The sequence below is a fragment of the Rhinoraja longicauda genome, chromosome 10 (assembly GCF_053455715.1).
Source record: "Rhinoraja longicauda isolate Sanriku21f chromosome 10, sRhiLon1.1, whole genome shotgun sequence".
NCBI classification, from domain to species: domain Eukaryota; kingdom Metazoa; phylum Chordata; class Chondrichthyes; order Rajiformes; family Arhynchobatidae; genus Rhinoraja; species Rhinoraja longicauda.
This window is the reverse complement of record NC_135962.1, coordinates 17,682,113-17,706,989: the sequence shown is the minus strand read 5'-3', so window position 1 is coordinate 17,706,989 and position 24,877 is coordinate 17,682,113. Positions and strand designations below refer to the sequence as shown.

Below are 24,877 nucleotides of genomic sequence, written 5' to 3'. Positions count from 1 at the left end.
AAAATTACTTTGATCAAAGTGTTGGCAGTTGCTGGTACAATATTGATAATAAATAGTCACAGAGTGTGGAAACAGGCCCTTTCGCCCAACTTGCCCACACCGGCCAACATCTCCCAGCTACACTGGTCCCACTTGCCTGTGCTTGGTCCATCTCCTTCCAAACATGTCCTATCCATGTACCTGTCTAACTGTTTCTTAAACGTTGGGAAAGTCCCAACCTCAATTACATCCTCGGGCAGCTGGTTCCATACACCCACCACCCTTTGTTACCCCTCAGATTCCTATTAAATCTTTTCCCCTTCACTTTGAATCTGTCCTCTGGTCCTCGATTCTCCTACTCTGGGCAAGAGATTGTATATCTACCCGATCTATTCCTCTCATGATTTTATACACCTCTATAAGATCACCCCTCATTCTCCTGCGCTCCAAGGAATAGAGACCCAGCCTACTCAACCTCTCCCTATAGCTCACACCCTCTAGTCCTGGCAACATCCTCATAAATCTTCGCTGAACCCTTTCAAGCTTGACAATATCTTTCGTTTAATATTGTGGCCAGAACTGAACACAATATTCTAAATGCGGTCTCACCAATGTCTATAACTGCAACATGACCTCCCAACTTCTGTATTCAATAGTCTGACGGATGAAGGCCAATGTGCCAAAAGCCTTTTTGACCACCTTATCTACGTGAGATTCGACTTTCAAGGAACCACGCACCTGTACTCCTAGATCCCTCTGCTCCACAACACTACCCAGAGGCCTACCATTTACTGTTTAGGTCCTGCCCTTGTTAGATGTCCTAAAATGCAACACCTCACATTTTTCTGTATTAAATTCCATCAACCATTCCTCCGCCAACCTGGTCAATTGATCCAGATCCTGCTGTAATTGTTCACAACCATCTTCACCATCTGCAAAACCACTAACTTTTGTATCATCAAAATACTTGCTAATCTGTATGTTTTCATCCAAATCATTGATGTAGATGACAAACAGTAACGGGCCCAGCACCGAACCCTGAGGCACACCACTAGTCACATGAGAAGCAACCTTCCACCATTACCCACTGCTTCCTTCCATGGAGCCAATTTGCTATCCATTCAGCAATCTCTCCTTGGAACCCATGCAATCTAAACTTCCAGAGCAGCCTACTATGCAGAATCTTGTCGAATGCCTTACTGGAATCCATGTATACAACATCTACAGCTCTGCCTTAATTGACCTTTTTGGTCACGTCTTCAAAAAACGTAATCAGATTTGTAAGACATGACCTCCCACGTACAAAACCATGCTGACGATCCCTAATCATCCCTTGCCCATCCATATGCCTGTATAACCTGTCCCTCAGAATACTCTCTAGCAACTTTCCGACTACGGATGTTAAGCTCACTGGCCAATAGTTCCCAGCATTTTCCCTGCTGCCATCTTGGAAAGAGGTGCAACATTTGCCACCCACCAGTCTTCCGGCACCTCTCCTGTATGGATGGATGATTCGTAAATTTCAACCAATTTACTTATGAATTTGCAACTTTGTTCAGGGTATTAGTGAATATTCATTTGGAAAATCATTTTACATGTTTTCATTTTTCCAACAGAGCCAACTTACGGGACTGTTAGTCCAACACTATGCGAGAGGTTAATAAACTGCACCTTGTCAGAGAAGGATTGCCCATATGGCTTTGTGCAAGATCAGAAGGGATGCTTGATGTGCCAGTGTCTACCTAGTAAGTGATCCAATAATTTCAAAGCACCAGAAAAGATTAAGTAACTGGTTACTGGAACTGCGGCACAGTAAATGATATGTTCTAATAGTTTATGCAGGCTTAAACTGATTATTTCCCTGGAAAAACTCCAGATAAATGCTGGGGAATTTTCATGGCCAATTGTTCTACAACTCCCTATTTATATCTGATTGAACCCATCGGTTTGGGCATTAATCGCCAACATTGCTGTGTGCTGTGCACCCAAGTCTAAATGTACATTAACGACAAATTATGGTGAACTCACCTGGATGGGACAGTGGCGCAGCTGGTAGAGCTGTGGCCTCACAGCACCAGAGACCAGGGTTTGATCCTAACTTCAGGTAGAGTGTCGTGTGGAGTTTGCACGTTCTCCCTGTGACCGTGTGGGTTTCCTCTTGGGTGGCCCGGTTTCCTCCCACATCCCAGAGATGCGGGTTTGTATGTTATTTTGCCTCTATAAATTTCCCCTAGTGTGTAGGGACTGTGTAGAACATTTGTGTGAATGGATGATGGTTTGCATGGACCCGGTGGGCCAAAGGGCCTGTTTCTATGCTGCATCTCGAAACTAAATCCCATGTGGATTTCCCTTCATTCGATACCGAGCAACATTGTTCACACTTGTTGCTCAGTATCCCACAGGAACGCTGAGGGAGTTATAAGGGCCAGTTCAACTGTGCCTCAGTGGCAGATCAAAGTCAGTCTTTCTCGCCGTGCCTTCAAATAAATGCTCAGCAGTCCATCTGAAACTAAAAATCACCTCAATCCAGAAAAATAACCTGTCAAGATTATTCCTCATAGTGAATGCATTTGTTCAACCAAAGATGTACTGAAGCATTCCCAAGGAGGAAGATCCTGATCCTAGGCATTTTCTTTATTGATAAGAGGTGAAGCAAGTTAACAAAGGTTATTGATTTCTACTGCAGCACCAAGAATTTCCTTGGCTGCTCCAGTGGCTGGAGAAGAAATCTGGCTGTTTATGCAACTGAGAAAATGGGTGAAAACCCAAGAAAATTCCCTGATTATAGTCCATGTTACCTTTTGTTTGATCCTTAGAATAGGAATTCCCTGTCTGTGATGTCGGAGGGTTTCATGTTTCATAAATGTTTTAGGACATTGAAACCAATAACAGAATAGAAGTGTGAAGTGAAAACTAATCCTTCACTCGCCACCTCCTGCCACATTCATTCCATATAAAGCAGAAGGGAATATGCTTCTACTTTTAGGAAAAGGCAGAAGAACAATGGGAGCATAGATGGTAAATCTTTCTTGGAAACTACAGTACATAATCTAAGGTTGACGTAAACTCATTGTTCAGTTGAGAATCTTTGTTACCTCTTTCCAGGAAACATCTGCGCTTGCGTCCAAGTTTCCGTTTGTCTGCCAAATTATATATAAGTCTTGCCCATTTTGTTAACTGCCTGCCTTCCCCAAATGTAATCCTCTGCATCATGGAGAATGTAGTTCATGGAGGGTGAGGGAATTCTGAGGACAGACTTAACCAGGATTATGCTTAGGCTAAATTCGGTACACCAGCCTATCAGCGGACATCTGAGTTTTCCAGCTTAGGTAGAAATTGTGATTAACAAGTTATAACTTTAACAAACAAATAACTGCAATACTGCTTACCCATTCACCGTCCCCGATCCCCATTCCTCACCTACTCCGGCTGACAGCATGTTCCTTCCTTCCCTTCCCCCCACCCCACTAAGAACAGTCAAATTAAAGAACGCTTCCCACTTCCCACTAAACCCTACTGCGTCTTCCATTGTATCCTTCTGGCATATTACTAGATCTGAAGCACAAAAGAGGGAGCATAAGCAGCTGCAAAATACATATTTACATTCTATTGTGACTAAACACAGGAACAATCTTGCCATCTGTCAAGCATATTTGAAAATAAGCTAGTACTCTAACCTTCCATTGCCAAGCAGTGCATTTCCATGTAAAAATTTCATTTTTTTAAAATCAAGTTTGTAAGCTATTAACTTGTCTTTATTAGTGAAGTACATTCTTTGGTGTATGTGATCCATAATTCGTCTCCTTGTCACATCCACAATTTCCATAGTTCTGGTCAGAACAACTGCTACTAATTTCCGAGTTCATAGTAACAAAAGGCTCCACACGCAATGTCCACATTCCAGAAGCCTGGAGTCAATAGCTGGAACAGGAACATATACAGTAATAAGGTGGAAGCAGAAGTTGGTCTGTTTGCTGCTCATTCAGAGAACATTGTTTTATTGCCATGCTGCTTCATACTGATGTCATCTCTCAGGAGAAGTGTACTCGTGATAAGAAAAATACCTTTCACATGATTTCTTGAGTTCTTTGGTATTAGAGGTTTGAAAAATAACATGCTATTTTACAAATTAGCTGTAAATAAGCAATTTGATTTGCCGCAGCACAAAGTCGATTAATCTGCAATGTAGAGTAATGATTTGTGGGTTTGCTTGGGTGATTTGCATGGGCTCAGCCTTGCCATTAGCTGAAGCTGTTGATCAGGAGCCAAGTGCTTCCAATTCATCCAAACCACTTTTGTACACATTTTACAAAGCTTGGCCCAGCAAGAGGCAGTTTGGCCAATTGCCTTTCCAAATGAAGAATGATACAAGAATATTGAATGAGAAGTGAGGATGTAAGCCACAATGTTTTGGTTGACAGAGATGTATTGTTTTGCACATTAGTACATTTTGTACCAAGTTGTAACCAATAGTAAATAACATAAATTTCTCTTCCAGAGGAACCGTGTCCAGCTTTGACATCGTACTGTTCCTTAGATTGCCCCCATGGTTACCTGACTGATTTAGATGACTGCATCATCTGTGAGTGTCGGCCACAGGTGCACAAATGCCGAAAGCTTTCCTGCAATAAACATTGTCCTTATGGTTATATGTAAGTACAGCTGGTCAGTGCCAAGTGATTTAATAAGTTGTCTAGCCCTTGCCATTAGAGTGCAGGAATGGATGGTTCCTTCTGATAGGGATTCATCACATCATGAATCTTTTAAACAATCCTTTATTTAGTCAAGAAGTAGAGCACTTTAATAAAAAAACAATAACAATTAGTCATTTTGACAATTTGTGCCCAGTTTCACAAGCTGGGTTAATGAAATATAAAGAAACTATTATCACTATTTATGCCTCACCAGGTGACCACTAATAAGGTACATGAACAGGTACATAGATAGGAAAGGTTTAGCAGGATATGGGCCAAATGCGGCAGGTGGGATTAGTGTGGATGGGGCATCTTGGTCAACATGGGCAGGTTAGTCTGAAGGGCTTGTTTTCGTGCAGTACAATTGTAAGATATAGAATTATTTTTCAAATGTTCTATGCCACACACTATTCATCCCTCACAACATTTATTAACCTCCAGGAAATGAAGATTGTTCTCCAATGGGCAATCCAGGGAAATGTTCATCAGAAGAAAGGAAAAACTTTGTTTTATTTTCTCACTCTTTATTTCATTAGTTATATATTTGAAAAAAAATATTTGCAGAAGGGGAGTAAAGCTCTTTGAGTAAGGTGAAAATTATCTCATATTTCTCATTACATAGAAGTCCGTTTGACCCATCGAGTCCAGGCAAGCTTTTGGAACAATCCCATTCATCCACTTGTTTTCCTATAATCTATTCTTCCCCACATGCCCATTTACTCATTTGAATACACTGCTCTCCTATTGGATTGGGAATCCAGTGGTGGGTCAAACTGTGAGACAGAATCAATTGCTTGAGTACATAAAGATTTCAGAGTGTTATATGTGAAAATCAACTCCAGATATTCAGGATCAAAATAAATGACCATGTCATATGATCATGTTTTCATTGCTGCTGCTTCTGTATCATAGGTTCCTATAGGTTTGCAATTGACCTCTGTAGAGAGAGCTGCAGAATTATAAATATTGTCCCACGTTGTTTACTGGCCATATTTACCATATCAACACTTATGGCTGCCACATAAACAGAGGAAACTTGATGATTGTCAACATTGTAACATGTGCTTGCTCTTCAGAACTAATTTCTGATCATGTTTTGAAATATTATGATAGACATTGCAGGGCTTTAAAAGTTAAATGCAATATGGTGTTGATGGTTGATGGTGGAAATCTAAAATTAAAAAAGTGAAATGCTGGAGATACCCAGCAGGTCAGGCAGCATCCAGAAAACAGACAATGTTTCAAATTGATGACCTTCCATTAATATATAAACATGCCTTTAATTCATGAAAATGTCCTGCACAAGATCAGATTAATTTGGAATTTGCCTTTTTTTTAATGTCTTGTTTTTAGAAGAAACAAACATGGTTGTGAGATGTGCCGTTGTGTAAAATGCCCACCATTTACCTGCGACAAGTATTGCCCGGAAGGGTACGAAAAGAATAAGAAAGGATGTTCCATGTGCAAATGCAAAGGTACCACAAAATTAACTCATTTCAGGATATGTTTCATCAATATTTGGAAACAGATTATACAGTCAGGAATGTCAACAATGCATCATATTTTTGCACTGTTATTTGCATTTGGTTAAGGACCATTAAAAAATATTGCTTAAAACATTTATTGTAGATTTGTCTTCATTAATGTTATGGATGTGTCTTTTATAAATGCATGTCACAGATTATAATCTCAAAAATACCAAAGGCAGGTATTTTTCTTGTTTCCAATTTGCATCCAATCAATTAGCAAACAAGAGAAAGTACCTTGCATGAAATGCTCAGCTGACTCCTGAGGTCTTTGGCATATTTTTAATAAACAAAATTTCTGTCCTCCCCCTCCTACGTGTAGGGAATGCTGCCAATAGTGCCGGTATTTATGCCAAGAGTCTAGATTTTTTCAATCAAATTCTTTGTTGTTCCTTACTTGGGAGAAGCATTGATAGAATTTGGACAGCCAGTCTGAAGGATGAAAAGTCTGGATCATTGATTGCTTTGGTTCCTGAGAGATGCTCAGGGACTGACAGGGTTCTCCAAAATTCATAATCTTTTGATTGTCCATGGTAACAATATAAACAACTGTAAAATGTTGAAGATAGACACAAAGATAGACCCTACTTCACAATAAGTCCCGACCCAAAATGTCAACTATCCATTTTCTCCAGAGATGCTGCCTGACCTGCTGAGTTACTCCAGCATTTTGTGTCTATCTTTGATATAAACCAGCATCTGCAGTTCCTTTTTATTACATTGTATGATGTTGAACCTGGGTTGGATTCTATGGCAATGAAAAAATTGGCCCAGTTAATTTTGTAGTTTAGAGATACATATTGGTTACAGGCCTTCCAGCCCACCATCCACGCAAACCCGTTCACACTAATTCTATGTTAACTAGTTCTATGTTATCCCACTTTCTCATCCACTTCCTTCACACTTGGGGGTAATTTTACCGAGGCCGATTAACCTACAAACCCGCATGTCTTTGAGATGTGGGAGGAAACTGGAGCACCTGGAGGAAATCAACATGGTCATTGGGAGGATCCCTCTCAGGATAAGAAAATTCCACATCAAATCCACTATAAATTTCCAGCCCCTTATCTTAAACCCATGCTCTCTGTCCATAGACACATCTGCAAAGAGAAAAGTCTCTTACTAACTATGCTATAAATGTCATTCATCATTTTGTATAGCCCAGTTAGGTTTGTCCCTCGGCCTTCCCACTCTAAAGAAAACAAACCCAGCTTACCCATTCTCTCCTTATAGCTCAAACACTCCATCCCAGGCAATATCCTGGTGAATCTCCTCTGCAGTTCCTCCAATGGAATGACATTCCTCCTGTATTATGGGAACCAGAAATGCACACAATACTCCTGCAGTGGCCTAACCAAAGTTTTAAATAGTTGTACCCATAACCCCTCCTCTTATATTCTATGCCCTAACTAAATGAAGGCAAGTATCCATTATGCCTCGTAACAGCCTTATCTACCATTGCTCATTTGAAGAACCTAGGAAATCATTCCATCTTACTGCAGTAGGAAATTCCTATATTTAACATTGCAATGCCACCTTTTCTTTTCCTTCCACCTTTCTTTTGCGTGAAGATTCTGTACCCTGGAATGCACATTGCCAGTCTTGTACATCTTTCAACAGTGTTTATGTGATAGTAATAATATTTTTTTGTGGCTGCCCATGAGATATTAATGCTCCATGTATACAGACCATAAATCTTTTTTGAATATTCACTATTTCTAGCTTTTCAACTTTAGACGTTCCCTTGTTCTATCCTTTTTAGGGTAAAAGTTGTTCACACTTGCTTAGGATGAAATACATTTACCACAGCCATTGTAAAGACCCAAAATCTAATTGTTAGTGGGTCTCTTAATAATTAATAGTCTCTTAATAATTATAAACAGCGTGAATGGAAGCATACATTTACACACTTACCAAATTTATGCATCCATTCATGCTATTTATAATGCAACCTATCCTTAATCACCAGACTTAGATAAGAGAGTTTCTATCCCGCTTCCTAACTTCACATTGAATTTGATGGAAAATTGTGACTTCAAAACCAATCCCTGAAAGCCACCACTCGGTTTGTTTATCGTGGATTGTTTACCATTACAAATCTTTGCTAATTTCTCTGGTTAGCTAAAGAATTATAAGAAGTTCATTAACTCTCTTTAATTCTAGTAATTTCCTGACAAAATATGAGTCTAACTAGTCTATAATTCCCCTCTAATCTTTTATATAAAGAGCAAGTGATATGCACCATTTTATTCTCAAATCATTTCCAATTTAAAGTAGCTTGTGATGATTATATTTCCTCTTGGCCAATCCCGTAGAATTGAGGATTATTCTAGTTTTGTGGGTAATGAGTCGGCTATTGAGGATCCCACTATACTCACACACATGTTCCTAGTCCCCAGCAAGGCCTTAGCTTTCACACTAGATTCTCCTGAGCCCCAATATTACATTGCAAGGATGAAGACTGCAAAACTCTTATCGACAGAAATCTGAGCCATTTATCTGCTCTTGGCAATTTGTCATTCCATGGTGTTATTTTGAATCGTCATTTTTTGTTTTGCTTCTGTTCATTTTAGCAAATCCCAGTCCCTGATTCAGTATTAGCCTCTTTTTCAGTTCTCCAGTTTGTTGTTCCCTTTTTCTATTGTAAATAGTAAAGCACTTAATTATTTGTCTGATAATTCCCTATTTCCATTCATAATATCATCATTATCAGTTAGCAAGGGAAGTGCCAAATATCTTTCCCTTCAGATATTTATCAATCATCCAAAACTCTTGCATCAATAAAGTGGGGTTTTTTTCCGTGGCGTTGATGCTCTAGGTACTGCTGGGTGCATTTTGTAGCAATCTGACCACAGTATTTGATTCTTCCCCTCAGACAAGCCTTCCAGGCCATACAACTGGTGGTGTTCAACATTAACGTTACAAAACTAGTCATAATGACCTTCCACAAGCTTTTCACCACTTCATGTTAGGCATTGAGCCATTCAGATGATAGTTGCATTCCAAGTTCAAGCATAATGTCACTGCTTGGTCTACCAGGCAACCTGCCAGACCTGAAAGACTTACCACCACCATCAATGGAGGTTGGTTTGTTGCCAAAACTTTTTTTGGTTCTAGCTTTTATTTCTCTCACTGATGAGTCGCTATGCTATGTCAGAAGAAAGTGTAATGGTAGTTTGCATGATCTTATGCGGGAGATCTTCAGCAGGAAAAATGTCTGTATTTTGCAAGTTGGGAATTTCTTCTATGTCACTCCATCGGAATGAACACAATAGTAATTCCAGGGAAATCCTTCCTCAGCCAAATGTGATAATTCTTTAACATGGAACTGAATTCAGTGCTTGGGTATCTAATGGTGCTGTGGAATGATCATGGCAAATATTCTTTTCAATTTTGATTCTGGATGAATGAACGTGATGTAAATGTTTCTATGACTGGAATGCCACAGGAAAATCCTATCACTCCTTTTAGAAACTTTTGAAAACTTAGAAAGACTCATTGTGGTTACATACACTCTGAAACATTTTTCTTTCTTCCTCTGTCTTTTCTACCAAAAACAGCTCCTTCGCTTTCTCTCTTAATTATATAGTTTACTGTTGCTGCGTTTCGGTGATGAAATCAAGCAGTCAGTCTTTCTGTCTTGAGGCTTCTGAATGGTCCTTGCATTAGTTAGAGTACTGTCTGATTCATTTCCATCTCATTGTGGACATTTAACTTCATCTCTGGAACTGTTGCACTACAATGCTGAGAACTATTTTCTGCATTCAGTATCTTTTCCTTTGCTCTACCTATTGAAATTGATTTTGGTTTGGTTGTATCTATGCATAGTATTATCTGATTGATTGGAAAGCATGCATATGACAATAATAAACCTAACTTAAGCCTCAACCTAAACTATAAAGTAATCACTGCCTCTTAACTTCATTTAAATTAAGTCTTTAAATGTTGAATGACATTTGGTGAAAGTCAATCATCATCGTAACTGAAGACTGCCTGAATAGTGTGCATCATTTAGCATGCAAAATAGATATGACAACAGAGTGCCCTCAGACTTGAATGACACTCCAGTCTTATATTAAGATTGCCTTACTTGCTTTAAGCAATCTCTGTATTCTTTTAATTATATAGTTTACTGTTGCTGCACCTGTATTCCATTTGTTTATTTCAGACAAATGGAAATACAGTATGTATTATTAGAAATAGAGTGCATATAGAGCTTTAATTGTAGATAGCTTTCTGATTGTGTACAAAATGGTGATTATTTTACTCCGTTATTTTAAATTGCTGCTCTGGTGATAATATTACACTGGTATTTAAAATTGCTGCTGTAATTCATAAAATAGTTAGCTCTCCCAGTAAGATCATGGAAGATCTCTGTCCTATTAGGTTATGTAAATCCCCATTATAATCTGTATCTGAACTGCTTAAATCATAATGTGTAAACGCAAAGCAAAAATTTACGTAAAATAAATGTTGATCAAGCTGAATTTCTGTCTGTCTCTGTGTTTGTGTGTTTATCTTTGTCCTTCAATGCTATATCCACCAGTGTATGAAAAGTGAGTCCTGCTGTTGTATAGAATAAGCTGTATAATAATAACATTGCCTACTTTAATGTAACTCGTTCGGATGTGTGAATGTGTGTCAGTCTTTCAAAATGGGAGTGATGAGAGTCAGTTACCCAGTTCTGCTGCTAACATCTCTGGGACTATGAGGCAATAATGTGAGCAAATGAGGTGATATTGGAAATGATACAAAATATAAAACATGACTATCACACAGATCATTACAAATGTCAGTTTCAGTTTAACGCTCTTTGGATTTCCAGTATAATTATTCATCTTGCATTTCGTGTGAAACGTTTTTGATGCTTTTTGTCCATCAGTTCAGAGATGGACATAATCATTAAATTATGGATTTGTCAAAATTTCTCCCTCTGTTAACTGCACTTCAGCATTCATAACGACCAAGGGAGTGGAAAAGCAACCTTTTCTCAGTTTCATTATCATCCACTTTGTAAAACGGCGGATGTCCAGGGTAATTAAATATCTTTCCCTGTGTAAAAACTATTGCCACTTACAATGCTTTCTCTTGTCACAAACACTGTGCTAAGAAAATGTCAAATACAAATCCACATTCCTGCATCTCCCAGCTTAATACATCTGTTTTGTATAATGGTAACATCTACAGAAAACATCAAAGTTATATTCGGTCAAACAGAAGACTATCAAGGGACTAGATATTGTGGTCCAGTAGCACACTGTTCTTCCCCTGCTTCCTACTTTTATATCTGAACCTAAACTGATCAAGTGAAACGTGACTTTATTCGTTTTGACAGGATAGATCCTATGCAATGTGTTTTCTGGTTTGACTCCAGTTCCCACTGAAGATAGTTCAGAGCAGCTAATAATCCCATTTATAGAGATCTGGAAATGCTGCTGCAAGTTATGGTAAATATTACAGTGGAATCTTTGGACTGAGATAAATTGATAGAGGGGAGATGTTCGTATTGTGTAACTAATCATTTTTTTACCTTACCTGGGATTTGACCCTCTAATATCGGGATTGAGATCAATTGATAGAGTTGAGGGTTTACACTCTGTAACCAACTGCCATCGTTACCGTGGTATTCTCGATCTGGAAGTCATCCATTTCCTGGTAGTGTTATCCCATCTTGACAAATATATATATATATTTTAATAAGAACTATAAACAGCAAATGCTGGAAGATATTCAGCAAGTCAGGATTAATCTATGGAGGGAGACGCAGAGTTAATATTTCAGCTTTCTGATAAAAGGGTCTTCAACCTGAAATGCTAACTCTGTTTCTCACTCTCATGGATGTTGCCTGACCTCCTGTTGAATATCCCCAGCATTGCTGTTTCCCTTCCAGTATCTGAATTATCATGCTTTTCCATATTTTGAAAAGTTGATTTGGACAACTTTGCAACTTGACCGACAAGATTTAAATCCTCAATGAGAATTGTGTTGAGTGAATTAAAATGTTCTGACATTTTCACATTTTGTTACTTTTGCAGAAGCTGATGTTCATCTTAGCACTACCACTCCTCCACTTCCTACCAGTTTCTGCTTGACTGCTAATGGCCATCGCTATGAAGAAGGAGAAGGCTGGCATGATGGCTGTAGGGACTGTTATTGTTACGGTGGAAGGGAGATGTGTGTGTTAATTACATGCCCAGTTCCAAACTGCCTCAATCCATTGGTCAGACCTGGGCAGTGTTGCCCCACCTGTCAAGGTGAGTCACACCTTAATCAGATTAGGTGCACAGTAAATATTTTCTGTATTGGATATGCCAGTGAGCACAATATGTCAGTGAGCACAATATGGTCATGAGCATAAAACTCATAAGCATATACAAATAATTAAAGGATCAATTTTTAATAGGCTTCACCCTCTATGCAGCAAGGAGTTTTCATGATAGGAGAGTGAAGCAGGAGATCAGATACCAGAGGTTGGGGTCATTTTATCAGTGAAAAATGGAGTATCCCCCCCCAAAGTCCAGTTCTCCAAGTTAAACCAAAAAACATATAGTTTTCTTACTAATGGGAATAGTGACACTGTTCCTCCACACCTGATATCTAGATTCTTCTTGAGCAGATAATGGAAAATTAATCACTTTATCACTATCATTAGTCATGTTGATATAAAGGTAATGAAGTCGCCATGTTCTTAACGAATGGCCATCATGTATGATTGCTGCAAAATCATATCAGATAGAAAGGTTGTAAGGCTGGCAGGCACTCGGAGTGGAAATGTTACATGGAAGTTGTGGATGATGTTCTCAACTTTTCAAAGAAAGATATTACTGGTATAAACAACTTTTACTTTTGGCTCTGCTTCTGACACTGCATGACACTGCACTGAAAAATGTAAGAGCATACTTGTGTCCCTTTCCCTTGATGTAAATACAATTTTAAAAGCGCTGTCAAGAGAATTATAGTGAAAGGAAAGCTTAGGAGGAGGTATACCTTGAGCAAAACTTCAAAGGTAAATGGAATTTTATTTCTGTACATTCAGTTCCGAAACTTGATTTTCCACAAATGAATGTAGCATGTTAGGATTCCTACCATCTTTAATCTCTGACGTTAGTTCCAGAATAACCTTGCGTGTCCCAAAACATCTGCAATCACTTAACATTTCATTGGTGCTTTGCATTGACCTCTACAATGTTGTGCAAGTGCTCAGCATACGTTTTCTCAGCCTGTTATAAACTTGTTACTCTTGGGCCTCATCTGATAAGAATCTATGCCAGACTAATCTGGATGTTAATTTATAACAACAACTCTGCTCCACCTGCTTTATTTTTATGCCTTTAGGTCCACAAAGGCAGATTTAAAATACATACTGTTGATATGAGTTGCTTGCATCTGAGGGTCAGTAACTTTGTATATGATAGTAACCCATTAATATCTCACATATTTGCCTGCTCAATTTAAATTACAGGACATCGTGCTAACCACTGGTGTACAAATATTTAGTGTAGGTTTTCTCAGCCTGGTCCAACAATATCAACAAGTTCCTGATATTTGCCATTAAGACTCACAAATTAATAAATTACCTCATGATTCCTTTAAAAAATATAAATTTCATCATTTTTATCCGGCTCCTAAATTGGGCAATTGAGCAAAGCACAGTAACAGTTTACCTTGCAATTCATGGTAAAATCACATTTCTAAACAGTGGTTCTACATAAATTACAAGTAACTATTAACATAGATATAAACATCTGTATTTTTCTTTTATTTTCAGTAACTTAATTTAGCTTAGTTTCAATAGTTCAGTTTAATTTGTTTTCTTAATGCTTGAAGGGGTTGCAGGGTTCCTTTGCTTCCATTCTCCAGTATGTTTATCTCTCTGAATTCCTCTCAAACTTCTTCCAACATCACAAACTTGAGCAATATCTCATCATCTCAACTGCAGTTTTAAGTTTCCATCTACCACTATTTGTGCTTCAACTGAGACCTCAATGCTTGATACCTTCCCGACCTCTTCTCCCCCTCCTCTGTATTGGCAATCTACTGTCCACTGCAGTTCGGAAGGAAGTCCTGGACTTCTGTAAGAAGGCGTTCAACTGCGGAAATATCAAGGGTCCTGAAGATCTGATACCAGTGTCTCTGATTGTCAGTTCCATTAGAGCACTGACTATTGCATCCAGCAGTGGAGTGGAGCAGAGACTCCCTGATGACAGGCTCCAAAGCACCTAGCATCTCTCAACTTTATTCCTGGGAGTGCTGGTGTAGGAAGGCCATTCCCAAGCAACTTTTTAACTTTTATTGGTTATTTAAAATCATTTTAATTGATTAGCACTTTGCCGTTTCTGACCACCAGTGAGCCTATCAAAAGCAATTGGGCTGTTCTGGGTGGTGAGGGGGGAATGGCCTCAGGATATGATCCCTTTGATCTACTTGCTGCTTGGAGCTGACTCTCACCAGACGATTGTTGGATACCAAAGGTCATCTAATTCAGCCCACATCCGTAAAATGTAACTGCAGGTAGAGGGGGGATTGCAAGCAGTTAGCTGCTCAGCAGACTGCACCTGGAAGAATATAGCTTGTGAAGATTGCTTTTAGTCATCCCCTTATCTGTAGTCTGGAGACCACCATGCCATGATACTCTCAAATCCCTTTTGTTTTTATTTGAAACATGGAGACAGGAAATGCTGGAAAAACTCAGTAGGTTGGATACCACCTGTGGACAGAGTCAGTTTCCAGTAGATGGGAATGTGGAAGAGGGTTAGGTCGAACAAACGAAACGTCTGTGCGGGGGAGGGGGGGTCGATATGGCTTATTGACAGCAGATACCAGCACAGTGAGCTTCTTGGTCTATGTTATGAGTTGTTCACGGTAAAGTGGTTGGGAGGTTGCATGTTGCACAGAGACAGCAACATAGGTCAGGAATGACCCCAGGTCAATGGCGCAGGGAGGCAGCAGCTTAACCAGCCGGACTATGCTATCCTATTTTCGATGCAAGATCAGGCTGGCCAGTTGCTGACGAAGCACTGAGTGTATTTCAGATACAATATTTGAGTTGCTGTCTCCTGCCTGACGCTGCCTCAGTGAATGGGCAATCCTTTCTGTGAGAAGCATTAGTGCTCAGTGACAAATCTTGCTGGAATGCCAATGTGTTATGCCATGAACCTGCAAATTGCTCATGTTTGAACATTTTGTTTCTGTTTCCCATTAAAACTGCATAACTGTTAAACCTTGAATCCATTTAAAAAATTTGAGACTATCTAAATTTACAGATCTTACTTTCATGTTCTATGATTTTTATTCAGTCAAATTGGACGAGATCTTGCTGGCATGGGCTCTCCACTCACAGTTGTCACGCACGCTCTGCAGAACTAGTCCAGCTGCCAATGCCCCCAATGCATGTGAGACCTCGGTAGCATTATCTGCATCAAGCGGATCGAATAAAGCCCTGCATCCCACAGCAATCCCACAAAAAGCCTGACAGCCGGCAGAGATTGTCTACCTTCCCCATCTCCGCCATCAAGGCTTTGAGGGATTTTAAATGACTCTGGCATTCAGAAAAATAATGTAACATTGAATTAATATGCTAAAATATTTAAAATAAATTCAGAAAAACAGATGTGTAATTAAAAATATTAAAGTGAAATAATTAAAATAAATTCTAATTAATCACAATATGACCATCTTTAGCTGCAGTTATCTTCGACATAGCACACATTATACTCATGAATTGCTTAGATTTTCACATACACATGCCAAGCTTATATTTCTTCATGTTGGGGCGCCATTCAAATGTATGCTGAGCCTCTTTTTGCTTACAATGTCCAGTACAAAGAAATTTGATACACTTGTCACTTGCATCAATTGTAACTGTAATCATTTGTTCCATATTTCAAACTTATTGATTTTGAAATCAACTTCGTTGGTTCCTCATGCCTTTCATATTTATTAAAATTGAAGACAATAGTCAATAGTCAATTTATTTGTCACATACACATAAATGTGCAGTGAAATGAAAGATTACCCACAGCCCAACAATAAGACCAATAAAAATAAGCAATAAAGATATGCAATAACACACACAATCATAAACCAACACCAAACAAAAAGAAACATCCATCACAGTGAGTCTCCTCCAGTCCCCTCCTCACTGTGATGGAAGGCCAGAATGTCTTTTCTCTTCCCCTGCCGTCTTCTCCCGGGGGCAGGCTGTTGAACTTGCCACGTCGGGGCGGTCGTGGCTCCCCGACCGTCAAGAAAAGGTTATGCCTCGCCCTTCTTGAGCCTTATTCCCAGCGTGAGAGTTGGAACAGCCACACTTTATCTGCTTTCTGCTCACTCCAGTTTCACATCACTATCCAGACCCTTTGCTCCTTCAGCATAATGCCCTGTTGCATCTGTTTCCATCATAAATTATAGTATTTACAGAGTACTATGATTACATATTTGTTGTGCAAGTAAGAATTTCATTGTTCTGTTTCGGGACATGTGACAATAAAATACTCTTGACTCTTCCATGCATAAGTGGGAGTGCCGCCAATGAGGTGGAGCAAATATAATTTGTTGTCACAGTATAAATTGCGCAGGTACAGGTCCACCACCGATTTTCCGGCACGTTTGGTTCCAGAGCCTTGAGGTATTATCCGTTTTGCTGAACCACAGAGGTCACGGCCTCGGAGGGGCCAAGAGATCGTCCCGCAAAGTCGGCCTCTAAAGTCGGCTGTGGGAGCGAATCTGGCGGCTCCAGCTGGGCCTGAGTTCCAGAACCCTGGCCGCTGGCAGCAAATTCAACCCAATGAGGTGGAGATCGGCTGCCTCACCAGGCCCAGATGCCCCATTTTTGGAGGGACTAGTGGGGGGGATTTTAAGTGCTCTCTCGTAATTTTGTCCGGATTAAAGGAAGTGAGGAACCACCAGCTGCCGGAAAATCGGCGATGGACCTGCAATAGTTTGCTATGAGTTCTCTAATACAAAACGTTTGTTAATGTCCCACAGATGAGCCAGGCAGTGGACAGCCTTATATGGTGGACCTCGCTGTCTGCCAAGCACCAGGCGGGGAATACTATCTGGAGGGTGAAACATGGAACCTGGACAGTTGCACACAGTGTACCTGTCATAGTGGACGTGTGCTGTGTGACACTGAGGTCTGCCCACCGCTTCTTTGCCAAGCCCCAATCAAAGAATCAGGTGCTTGTTGTCTGACTTGCCCTGGTGAGTAACAAGTGGAGCAGCTTATGACATTGCCAAGTCATGAGGATAATAGATATTCTCTTGAAACAATTCGTCATGCTAAATCATCAAAGGAAATTTGGTTTAGTTTTAGTTTTGTTTATTGTCACGTGTATCGAGGTACAGTGAAAAGCTTTTGTTGTGTGCCAACCAGTTCGTGGAAAACAATTATATGCTAACAACCAAGCCATCCACAGTGTACAGATAGATGATAAATGGAATAAAGTTTAGACCAAGGTAAAGTTCAGTGAAATCTGATCAATGATAGTCCGAGGGTCTCTGATGAGGTAGATAATAGCCCAGGACTGCTCTCTAGTTGTTGGTAGGATGATTAACCCCATGAAGATGAAATAACCCTTTATATTTTAATTGCTCCATTTAAGTGCATAATTTACTCTTTGAGGGAGGCACCTTAATGAACTGATTGTCCCACCTTTTCTGGGTGTGGTGCGGGGAAGGGAAGCTTTCATGTCTTTCAACGTACATTTGTAACATTTTGTGGTGCTTTCCAATGGAATGTGTAACTGCTAATGGAGAAAATGGTCATAAAAAATGATCTATTTATAACACCATCTGCAATCATTTTCCCAAATCTAATCTCACTTTAAAGGAACCTTCTGATTGCAGGGCAGCTAGAGTGCTTTTGTCAAATCTTAAAAGTGTTTGTTACTGAACAACAGCACTCTCTCGAAAGCAGGTGTGCCACTGGGATGAATAACAGCTGCATCTTCAAATCAATTCAAACCTTACTGTTGTTACATTTCTGTGAAGGTACTTGAATAGCCTTGAACATTCTTGCTATTGAGGGAGTGCAGCACAGGTTCACGAGGTTAATTCCCGGGACGACGGGACTGTCCTATGTTGAAAGACTGGAGCGACTGGGCTTGTATACACTGGACTTTAGAAGGATGAGAGGGGATCTTATTGAAACATATAAGATTGTTAAGGGAATGGACACGCTAGAGGCAGGAAACATGTTCTCGATGTTGGGGGCGTCCAGAACCAGAGGCCACAGTTTAAAAATAAGGGGTAGGCCATTTAGAACAGAGATGTGGAAAAATCTTTTCATTCAGAGTTGTGAATCTGTGGAATTCTCTGCCTCAGAAGACAGTGGAGGCCAATTCTCTGGATGCTTTCAAGAGAGAGTTGGATAGAGCTCTTAAAGATAGCAGATGTCAAGGGATATGGGGAGAAGGCAGAAATGGGGTACTGATTGTGGATGATCACAGTGAATGGCGGTGCTGGCCCGAAGGGCTGAATGGCCTACTCCTGCACCTATTGTCTATAGCCAATTGTCAATGAACTTTTGGGCACTTTTTAAGTACAAGTGTGTATATATACAAAAAAGACACAAGGTCTCGAGTAAACTCAGTAAGTTGAGCAACAACTCTGGAGAGCATGAATAAGTGACGTTTCGGATCGGGACTCTTCTTCGGACTGATTGTGGTGGGGAGGGGAGAAAGCCAGAAGATAGGAGGGGCAGGACAAAAAAAGACACCAAGTGCTGGATTAACTCAGCGGGTCAGGCAGCATCTCTGGAGAACTTGGATAGGTGACGTTTCGGGTCGGGACTCTTCTATAGGTTGGCAGGACAAAGCCTGGTGAGTGGATGCAGGCAAGGAGATTTTGGTAGACAGATGGTTGAACCAATGCAGAGATTAAAAGATAAGAGGTGAGATGAGGATAGAAGAAGGGTGAATTGTGAAGCCAGAGAAAGGAATATAGGTGGAAGGCGAGGGTGGAAGGAGAAAAATGAGTGCTAGTCCAGGTAGACACAGGGAAGAGAAGAGGGGGAGATAAAAAAGAGAAATTAAAAGTAGGTTCGTTTTTCAAAAATTGTGGAATTCAATGATCAGACCATTCGGTTGTAAGCTACCCAAGTGGAATATGAGGTGCTGTTTTTCCAGTTTGCGTGCGGCTTCACTCTTGCAATGGAGGCAGCCAAGGACAGAAAGGTCCAGATGGGAAGGAGAGTTCAAATGGCTATTATCCGAGATCCAGCAGGCCTTGACAGACCAAACATAAGTGGTCAGCGAAATGGTCACTAAATCTACGCTTGGTTACACAATGTAAAGGAGGCCACATCGGGAATACCGAGTGCAGTAGATGAGATTAGAGGAGATGAACATGTACCTCTGTCTTACCTGGAAGGTCTGCTGGGGTCCCTAGATGGAGGTGAGGGAGGAGGTATAGGTACAAGTGTTACCTCTTCTGCGGTTGTAGGGGAGAGTACCAATACCTAAAGAATTATGAGAAAGCTCTGGATTTTCTTTCCAAGTGTGGAGTGATGGCAAGGAAGATAATGGGAGAAGAACCAATGAGTATATTTCTCCTTGATGCACTCATACTTTTCCTCCATGGTAACTTAACCACCTCACCACATGTGAATGACTTTATTCAGTGGCTGGTTTTGTTTGATTATTGATCCAGAGCTATCTCATTGGCGTATGTATTAATCCAAGTCAGTAAGTGGCAAATTTTGTTTGTTACTCTTTTTTCTATTTTAATTTGCTTCAAATATCATATCATATCATATATATACAGCGCGGAAACAGGCCTTTTCGGCCCACCAAGTCCGCGCCGCCCAGCGATCCCCGCACATTAACACTATCCTACACACACTAGGGACAATTTTTTATTTTTTACATTTACCCAGTCAAATTAACCTACATACCCGTACGTCTTTGGAGTGTGGGAGGAAACCGAAGATCTCGGAGAAAACCCACGCAGGTCACGGGGAGAACGTACAAACTCCTTACAGTACAGCACCCATAGTCAGGATCGAACCTGAGTCTCCTGTCTGCTCTTGTTCTTTTTGTCGATTTCTTGGCCAGCTTCTCTAAGCAGTGACAGATGAAACACTTCGCTGCACATATCTCTCCTGTACAATGAGGTGTACACGTAACCTTGGGCCCCTATCCTTAATAATCACTAAATTTGGTGCAGAGAAATGTAGTTGAATCACATCAGAATTTGCCTATAAGCCAGCATTCCTGCAACACATACTGCAGGAATCATGCTATTCTCTGGCAAGTTGGATAGTGTTTAATTATAGACAATGTAGATCAATATTAAGCTTTTTTCTATTGTAAGTTAAAACCGTATATCCGAAAGAGTGAGCTAATTATTCATCTTTGCTGCTCAGGCAGTTATTTAATAGGGTATTTGCTGGTCTGTTATGTAACTTGCTAAGTTTGGTCCTTTGATTTTGTTAAAATTACAACCAAGCAATCTAGCAACGGCAGGTGATCTCATAAAGAGTTCTGCTTAGATATAAAATTAAAACATGATCCCACCACGATCAATTCAAGTAATTAAATAAGTCTGGAATTATATCTAATCTCGTGAAACTACTGTTTAAAAAAACCCATCTGGTTCACTATTCTTCAGGAAATGAAATCTGGCAGTTTTAACCCAATCTGACCTGTATATTACTTTGGGCTCATCATTCCTCTATTCAGAGTCAATAAGGTAAGGACAATAAATGCTGGCATTGCCAGTAACTTTCAGATCCTATTAATAAATAGGTTAATAAAAACCTGACTAAAGCTCATATTTTTAAAAGCTATTCCGCACCTAACTCACTGGCACTTAGACAACAACAGAAATGAAGTCTTGCTTCAGTACACATGCATTATTTTGGTCATGAACATAGAACAAGTAGTAAACAAATCATCCTGCCTCAGATGAAGTAATGATATAGACAAGTATGGCACAACCTGAAAACCATGATGTTTCTGGTCAATGAAATCCAACCTAACATGAAGCTGAAACATATCATCGGATACTCTCCAGCTTTAGTTAGGAAGCTCGTTTCTGATTAAATTGCCAAATCAGAGGCTAGATAGCGAGAATAAAAATAGATCCCGTTGTATTAAAAAGACACATGAGGAATTAAAAGACACCTTTTTTTAATTCACATTTTAATAAACTGGCAGATTTAATCTGGATCAAAGAATTTCTGCAATGCTGGCTTTGCTAACTGGAGTAAATTTCTGAGTGTGCAAAAATGCAAGAGATCTTCCCAATCTCAGCCATGCTGAAGAAAATGAACACCAGGATATCAACAGCTTTTAAAAAATATATTTTTAAAAATCCTTTATTTACAGTAATTGTAAGAATACTTTTTGCCTCAACAACCTTCCTTACGATGTTTTATATTTTCTGGGTAACTTAATGTTGTTGGCATTTGTTGTCTGAAATAATGAAGAGGGATATGATTTCTGTTCAGCAGACAGTATCACTTGAAATTGCAAGTTCAATACCAGACCTTGAAATAGCACAATGTTCATGTCAGTTTATTATTGAATTTATCAGGCCTGCATTTGCTCCCCCCCCCCCCGCATATATATTCGAATATCACATTAATTTCAAGGACTTCACTTTTACAAGCACCACATATGGACAGAATCAATTTATATTTCTAGAGATCATCAAGAAAGAATTCCACCACTAGGGAAACAGCTTGACTTTATTTTGTTAGCATTCCTTGAACTTTATCTACTCCTTACTTTTCCCTTTTTGATGCCATTCAAATGACATAAATGTCAGTGTTATTCATAGTGTATGTTCTTTGCATCTTAATACTAATGTACCTATCTTAATATTTTCTGAACAGAAGATCAGTTGAAAACCCTACTGCCGACCAACGGCAGTGAGTCTGGATACTGCATGTCCAGTGATGGAGATATTTTGCTGGTTGGAGAGTCTTGGAAACCAAACGCCTGTACCAGCTGCATTTGTGGAGATGGTGCCATTCAGTGTTTCTCTCAGACCTGTCCAGCTGCTTTGTGTAGGCTGCCAGTTCTTCGGAAAGGGCAATGCTGCCCCTATTGCTTAGGTGTGTATATTGTCATTTTGCCATGAAAAGTTCCCCCCAAACTTTGAAAGCTGTTTCTTTGGATAAATATTTTTCCCACCCTGTAAAGGAGAAATTAATGTGGAATGTCAAGCTGCGGCAAGCAATTTTTTTTCCAGTTCCAAACACTCCTGTTGCTTATTATTGTGCATGTAGATGATTACATTAAGGCCTAGCAGTGAATCGTGACAATCCAGTTAAGTAAAGCCAAGAGTAGTCTTTTTTTTTTAAAAGCCCAGAGAATGTGTTTGCCTTCAAACCTTGAAAATAAGTTGACAAAAATAGGTCAGCGCATGGATTCGTAAATGAGGATAAATAATAATTTGGTGCTTGCTTAGAATATTGCTGATATATTTTAGAATGCATTTTAAATGATAATGCTGGACAAGTTTAAGATGCAAGATTTTTAAAGCATTTTTAAATTGCTCTGAGTCATGAGAATGAAATTGATTTAATTTGTTTTAAATTTTATGACAGTTCATGAATAGGTTCTTCAGGCTCGTGGAATCAAGGGATATGGGGAGAAGGCAGGCACGGGTTACCGATTGCAGACGATCAGCCATGATCACAATGAATGGCAGTGCTGGCTCGAAGGGCCAAATGGCCCCCTCCTGCACCTATTTTCTATGTTTCTATGTGTCTTCAGTTTTTTGAAATGCTGGACAAATACAGGGGAATATTCCATATAATTAGGAACAGTCTGCCCCTTTAAGAAAGTGTGCTTATCTTAGCAAATACCTTAATTCCCTGTATAATATCACTCTCCAAGGAAAGACCTGGTAAGCTAATTTACACTGTTGCTGTTCCTTCCCTTAACTTAATTCCATAAACACACTACATTTCAATTGGAAAGCTTTTCCTGACTTCATTCTGACTTGCAACTTCCCAATTAAGAATTTATATTTTACCCCATGGTTTAGCAGTTTAATGGAAAGATTACAAATGCCTCCTCAGGCAGCAGAATATTGCCGAAGTAATTCAATTTATTATCAAGTCCGGGGCAAGTTGTAAATTAAAACCAGACACATGTGGTTTACATGCTTCACCAGTGGAGTGGTTGGTAGTTTAAACGAATATGTCGCATTGAATAAGTTTTGTGCAACTGAGACTCCATAATTTAATCATTTAAAATATCTTGCCAAGTATTTTAGTGATAAATTTGCTGGTGCATTCTCTATGAACATCTTAGATTGCTGTTTTTGTTTTACCTAAACTAAATTAAAGGAATTAATTGAAAGGAGTAACAAACACTTCATCTCCACGTGGCTTTAGTTTCTGACAAATAATTCTAGCCATATCAAGAAGGGTAGTTTGTTTTAAAATGCTTTACTACCAGTGCATTGAAAAAATTCTTCATTTTGTCCTCAAGACTCTTAAGTTTTCCAGGAGAAACTTGCCAAGTGTGCATTAAATCAACTCGGATCAGCTATATATTTAATATAAACTACGAGTATGTGGATGTCGGGTCGTAACTACTGCTTGGGCCCCTAATGAGAAATGAATGCAACAGATGGAAGCCAAGAGATTAGATTGAAAAATCAGACAAAGCTGCTGTGGCTTGCTGGAAAATTATTCCAACTTTCAACCCAGTGAATCTGAGAGTGCATTCTTTATCAATAATAATAATTGATACCAAAAAAATGTAGGAGGTGCTCAGCCTTCCTCTCTTTATGGGGAACTTCTTTCATTCATTGCCAATTTTTCTCTGTCTTAAGATATGCCAACAGTTTCTTCACCCACAACAGAAGCTGCTGATGTATTACTGGAGAAGTCAACTGAACTAAACGATAAAGAGTTACCTCCACCATCTATTCAGCCTGATTTACCACGATTCACAGGTAAGGGGAAACTTGTTAACATGCCAGTGCATTAAGTGAAGAAACTGTTCAAATTCATTTCAGGTCCAAATTATTGTCAGTATAAAGAACAGAGCAGAGAATTCCCTTACAATGTTCCTAAAGTTACAAGTTAGAAATATAGTTACTGCTATAAACTCAGAAACATGTTTAGTCTGCTCAAATTTTATTTAAAATTGTTCTTCCATTATATGCCCTATGCTAGTCATCGGTAAATTTAAAACATTTCTAGACGGCGAATAGGTAGCAGTTAAAGGTGTCGCAAATTAACTTTCTACCTTATTTCAAGGAAAAGTCATGCATTCCCTTTTTATTTTTTTCATTTACGTCTTTAATATTCTTGATCTCATATAGTATACTTGGTATACTATTGGAGGGAGAGATCAATGCGAATGCAGCTCAATTCCAAAGATAATTAACTTCTATAAGTTAGTTTGACAACCAAGAATAGTTTGGTGACTACTGGAGAGACAGTTGACGGCACAGGAAGACGGCACCCGGGACAGGATGGGTTAGCACCTCAGTCTGTGTCTTTAGTGGGAAAGAAACTCAATAAGCTACGGAAAGGCCTTATGCCTTATGCCTCATGCCATCAGGCAAGAATGAAATGCTCAGAGAAGGAGAAAGAGGTGCAGCACACAGGCTTTGAACCTGGTGAGACGCAGGAGGAGCTCGGCCAGGACTCACCCCACAGAGTCTGGTCCCTCCACGCACCAGTCTCTCAACCCCTGCAGAGTAGTTATT

The 24,877-nt window shown here is 39.6% G+C and overlaps 1 protein-coding gene across 2 annotated transcripts in view; it reads left to right on the top strand.

The window, feature by feature from the left end:
* The window catches only part of LOC144597239 (cysteine-rich motor neuron 1 protein), a 191,129-nt gene that overhangs the window by 155,340 nt on the left and 10,912 nt on the right, over positions 1 to 24,877 (top strand). For both annotated transcript variants that reach the window (XM_078406298.1, XM_078406297.1), the window contains 7 exons: positions 1,596 to 1,724; positions 4,478 to 4,631; positions 6,027 to 6,148; positions 12,235 to 12,453; positions 17,186 to 17,401; positions 22,038 to 22,259; positions 23,993 to 24,115. In XM_078406298.1, coding sequence (XP_078262424.1) covers positions 1,596 to 1,724; positions 4,478 to 4,631; positions 6,027 to 6,148; positions 12,235 to 12,453; positions 17,186 to 17,401; positions 22,038 to 22,259; positions 23,993 to 24,115 — 1,185 coding nt within the window. The remainder of the gene's footprint in view (positions 1 to 1,595; positions 1,725 to 4,477; positions 4,632 to 6,026; positions 6,149 to 12,234; positions 12,454 to 17,185; positions 17,402 to 22,037; positions 22,260 to 23,992; positions 24,116 to 24,877) is intronic.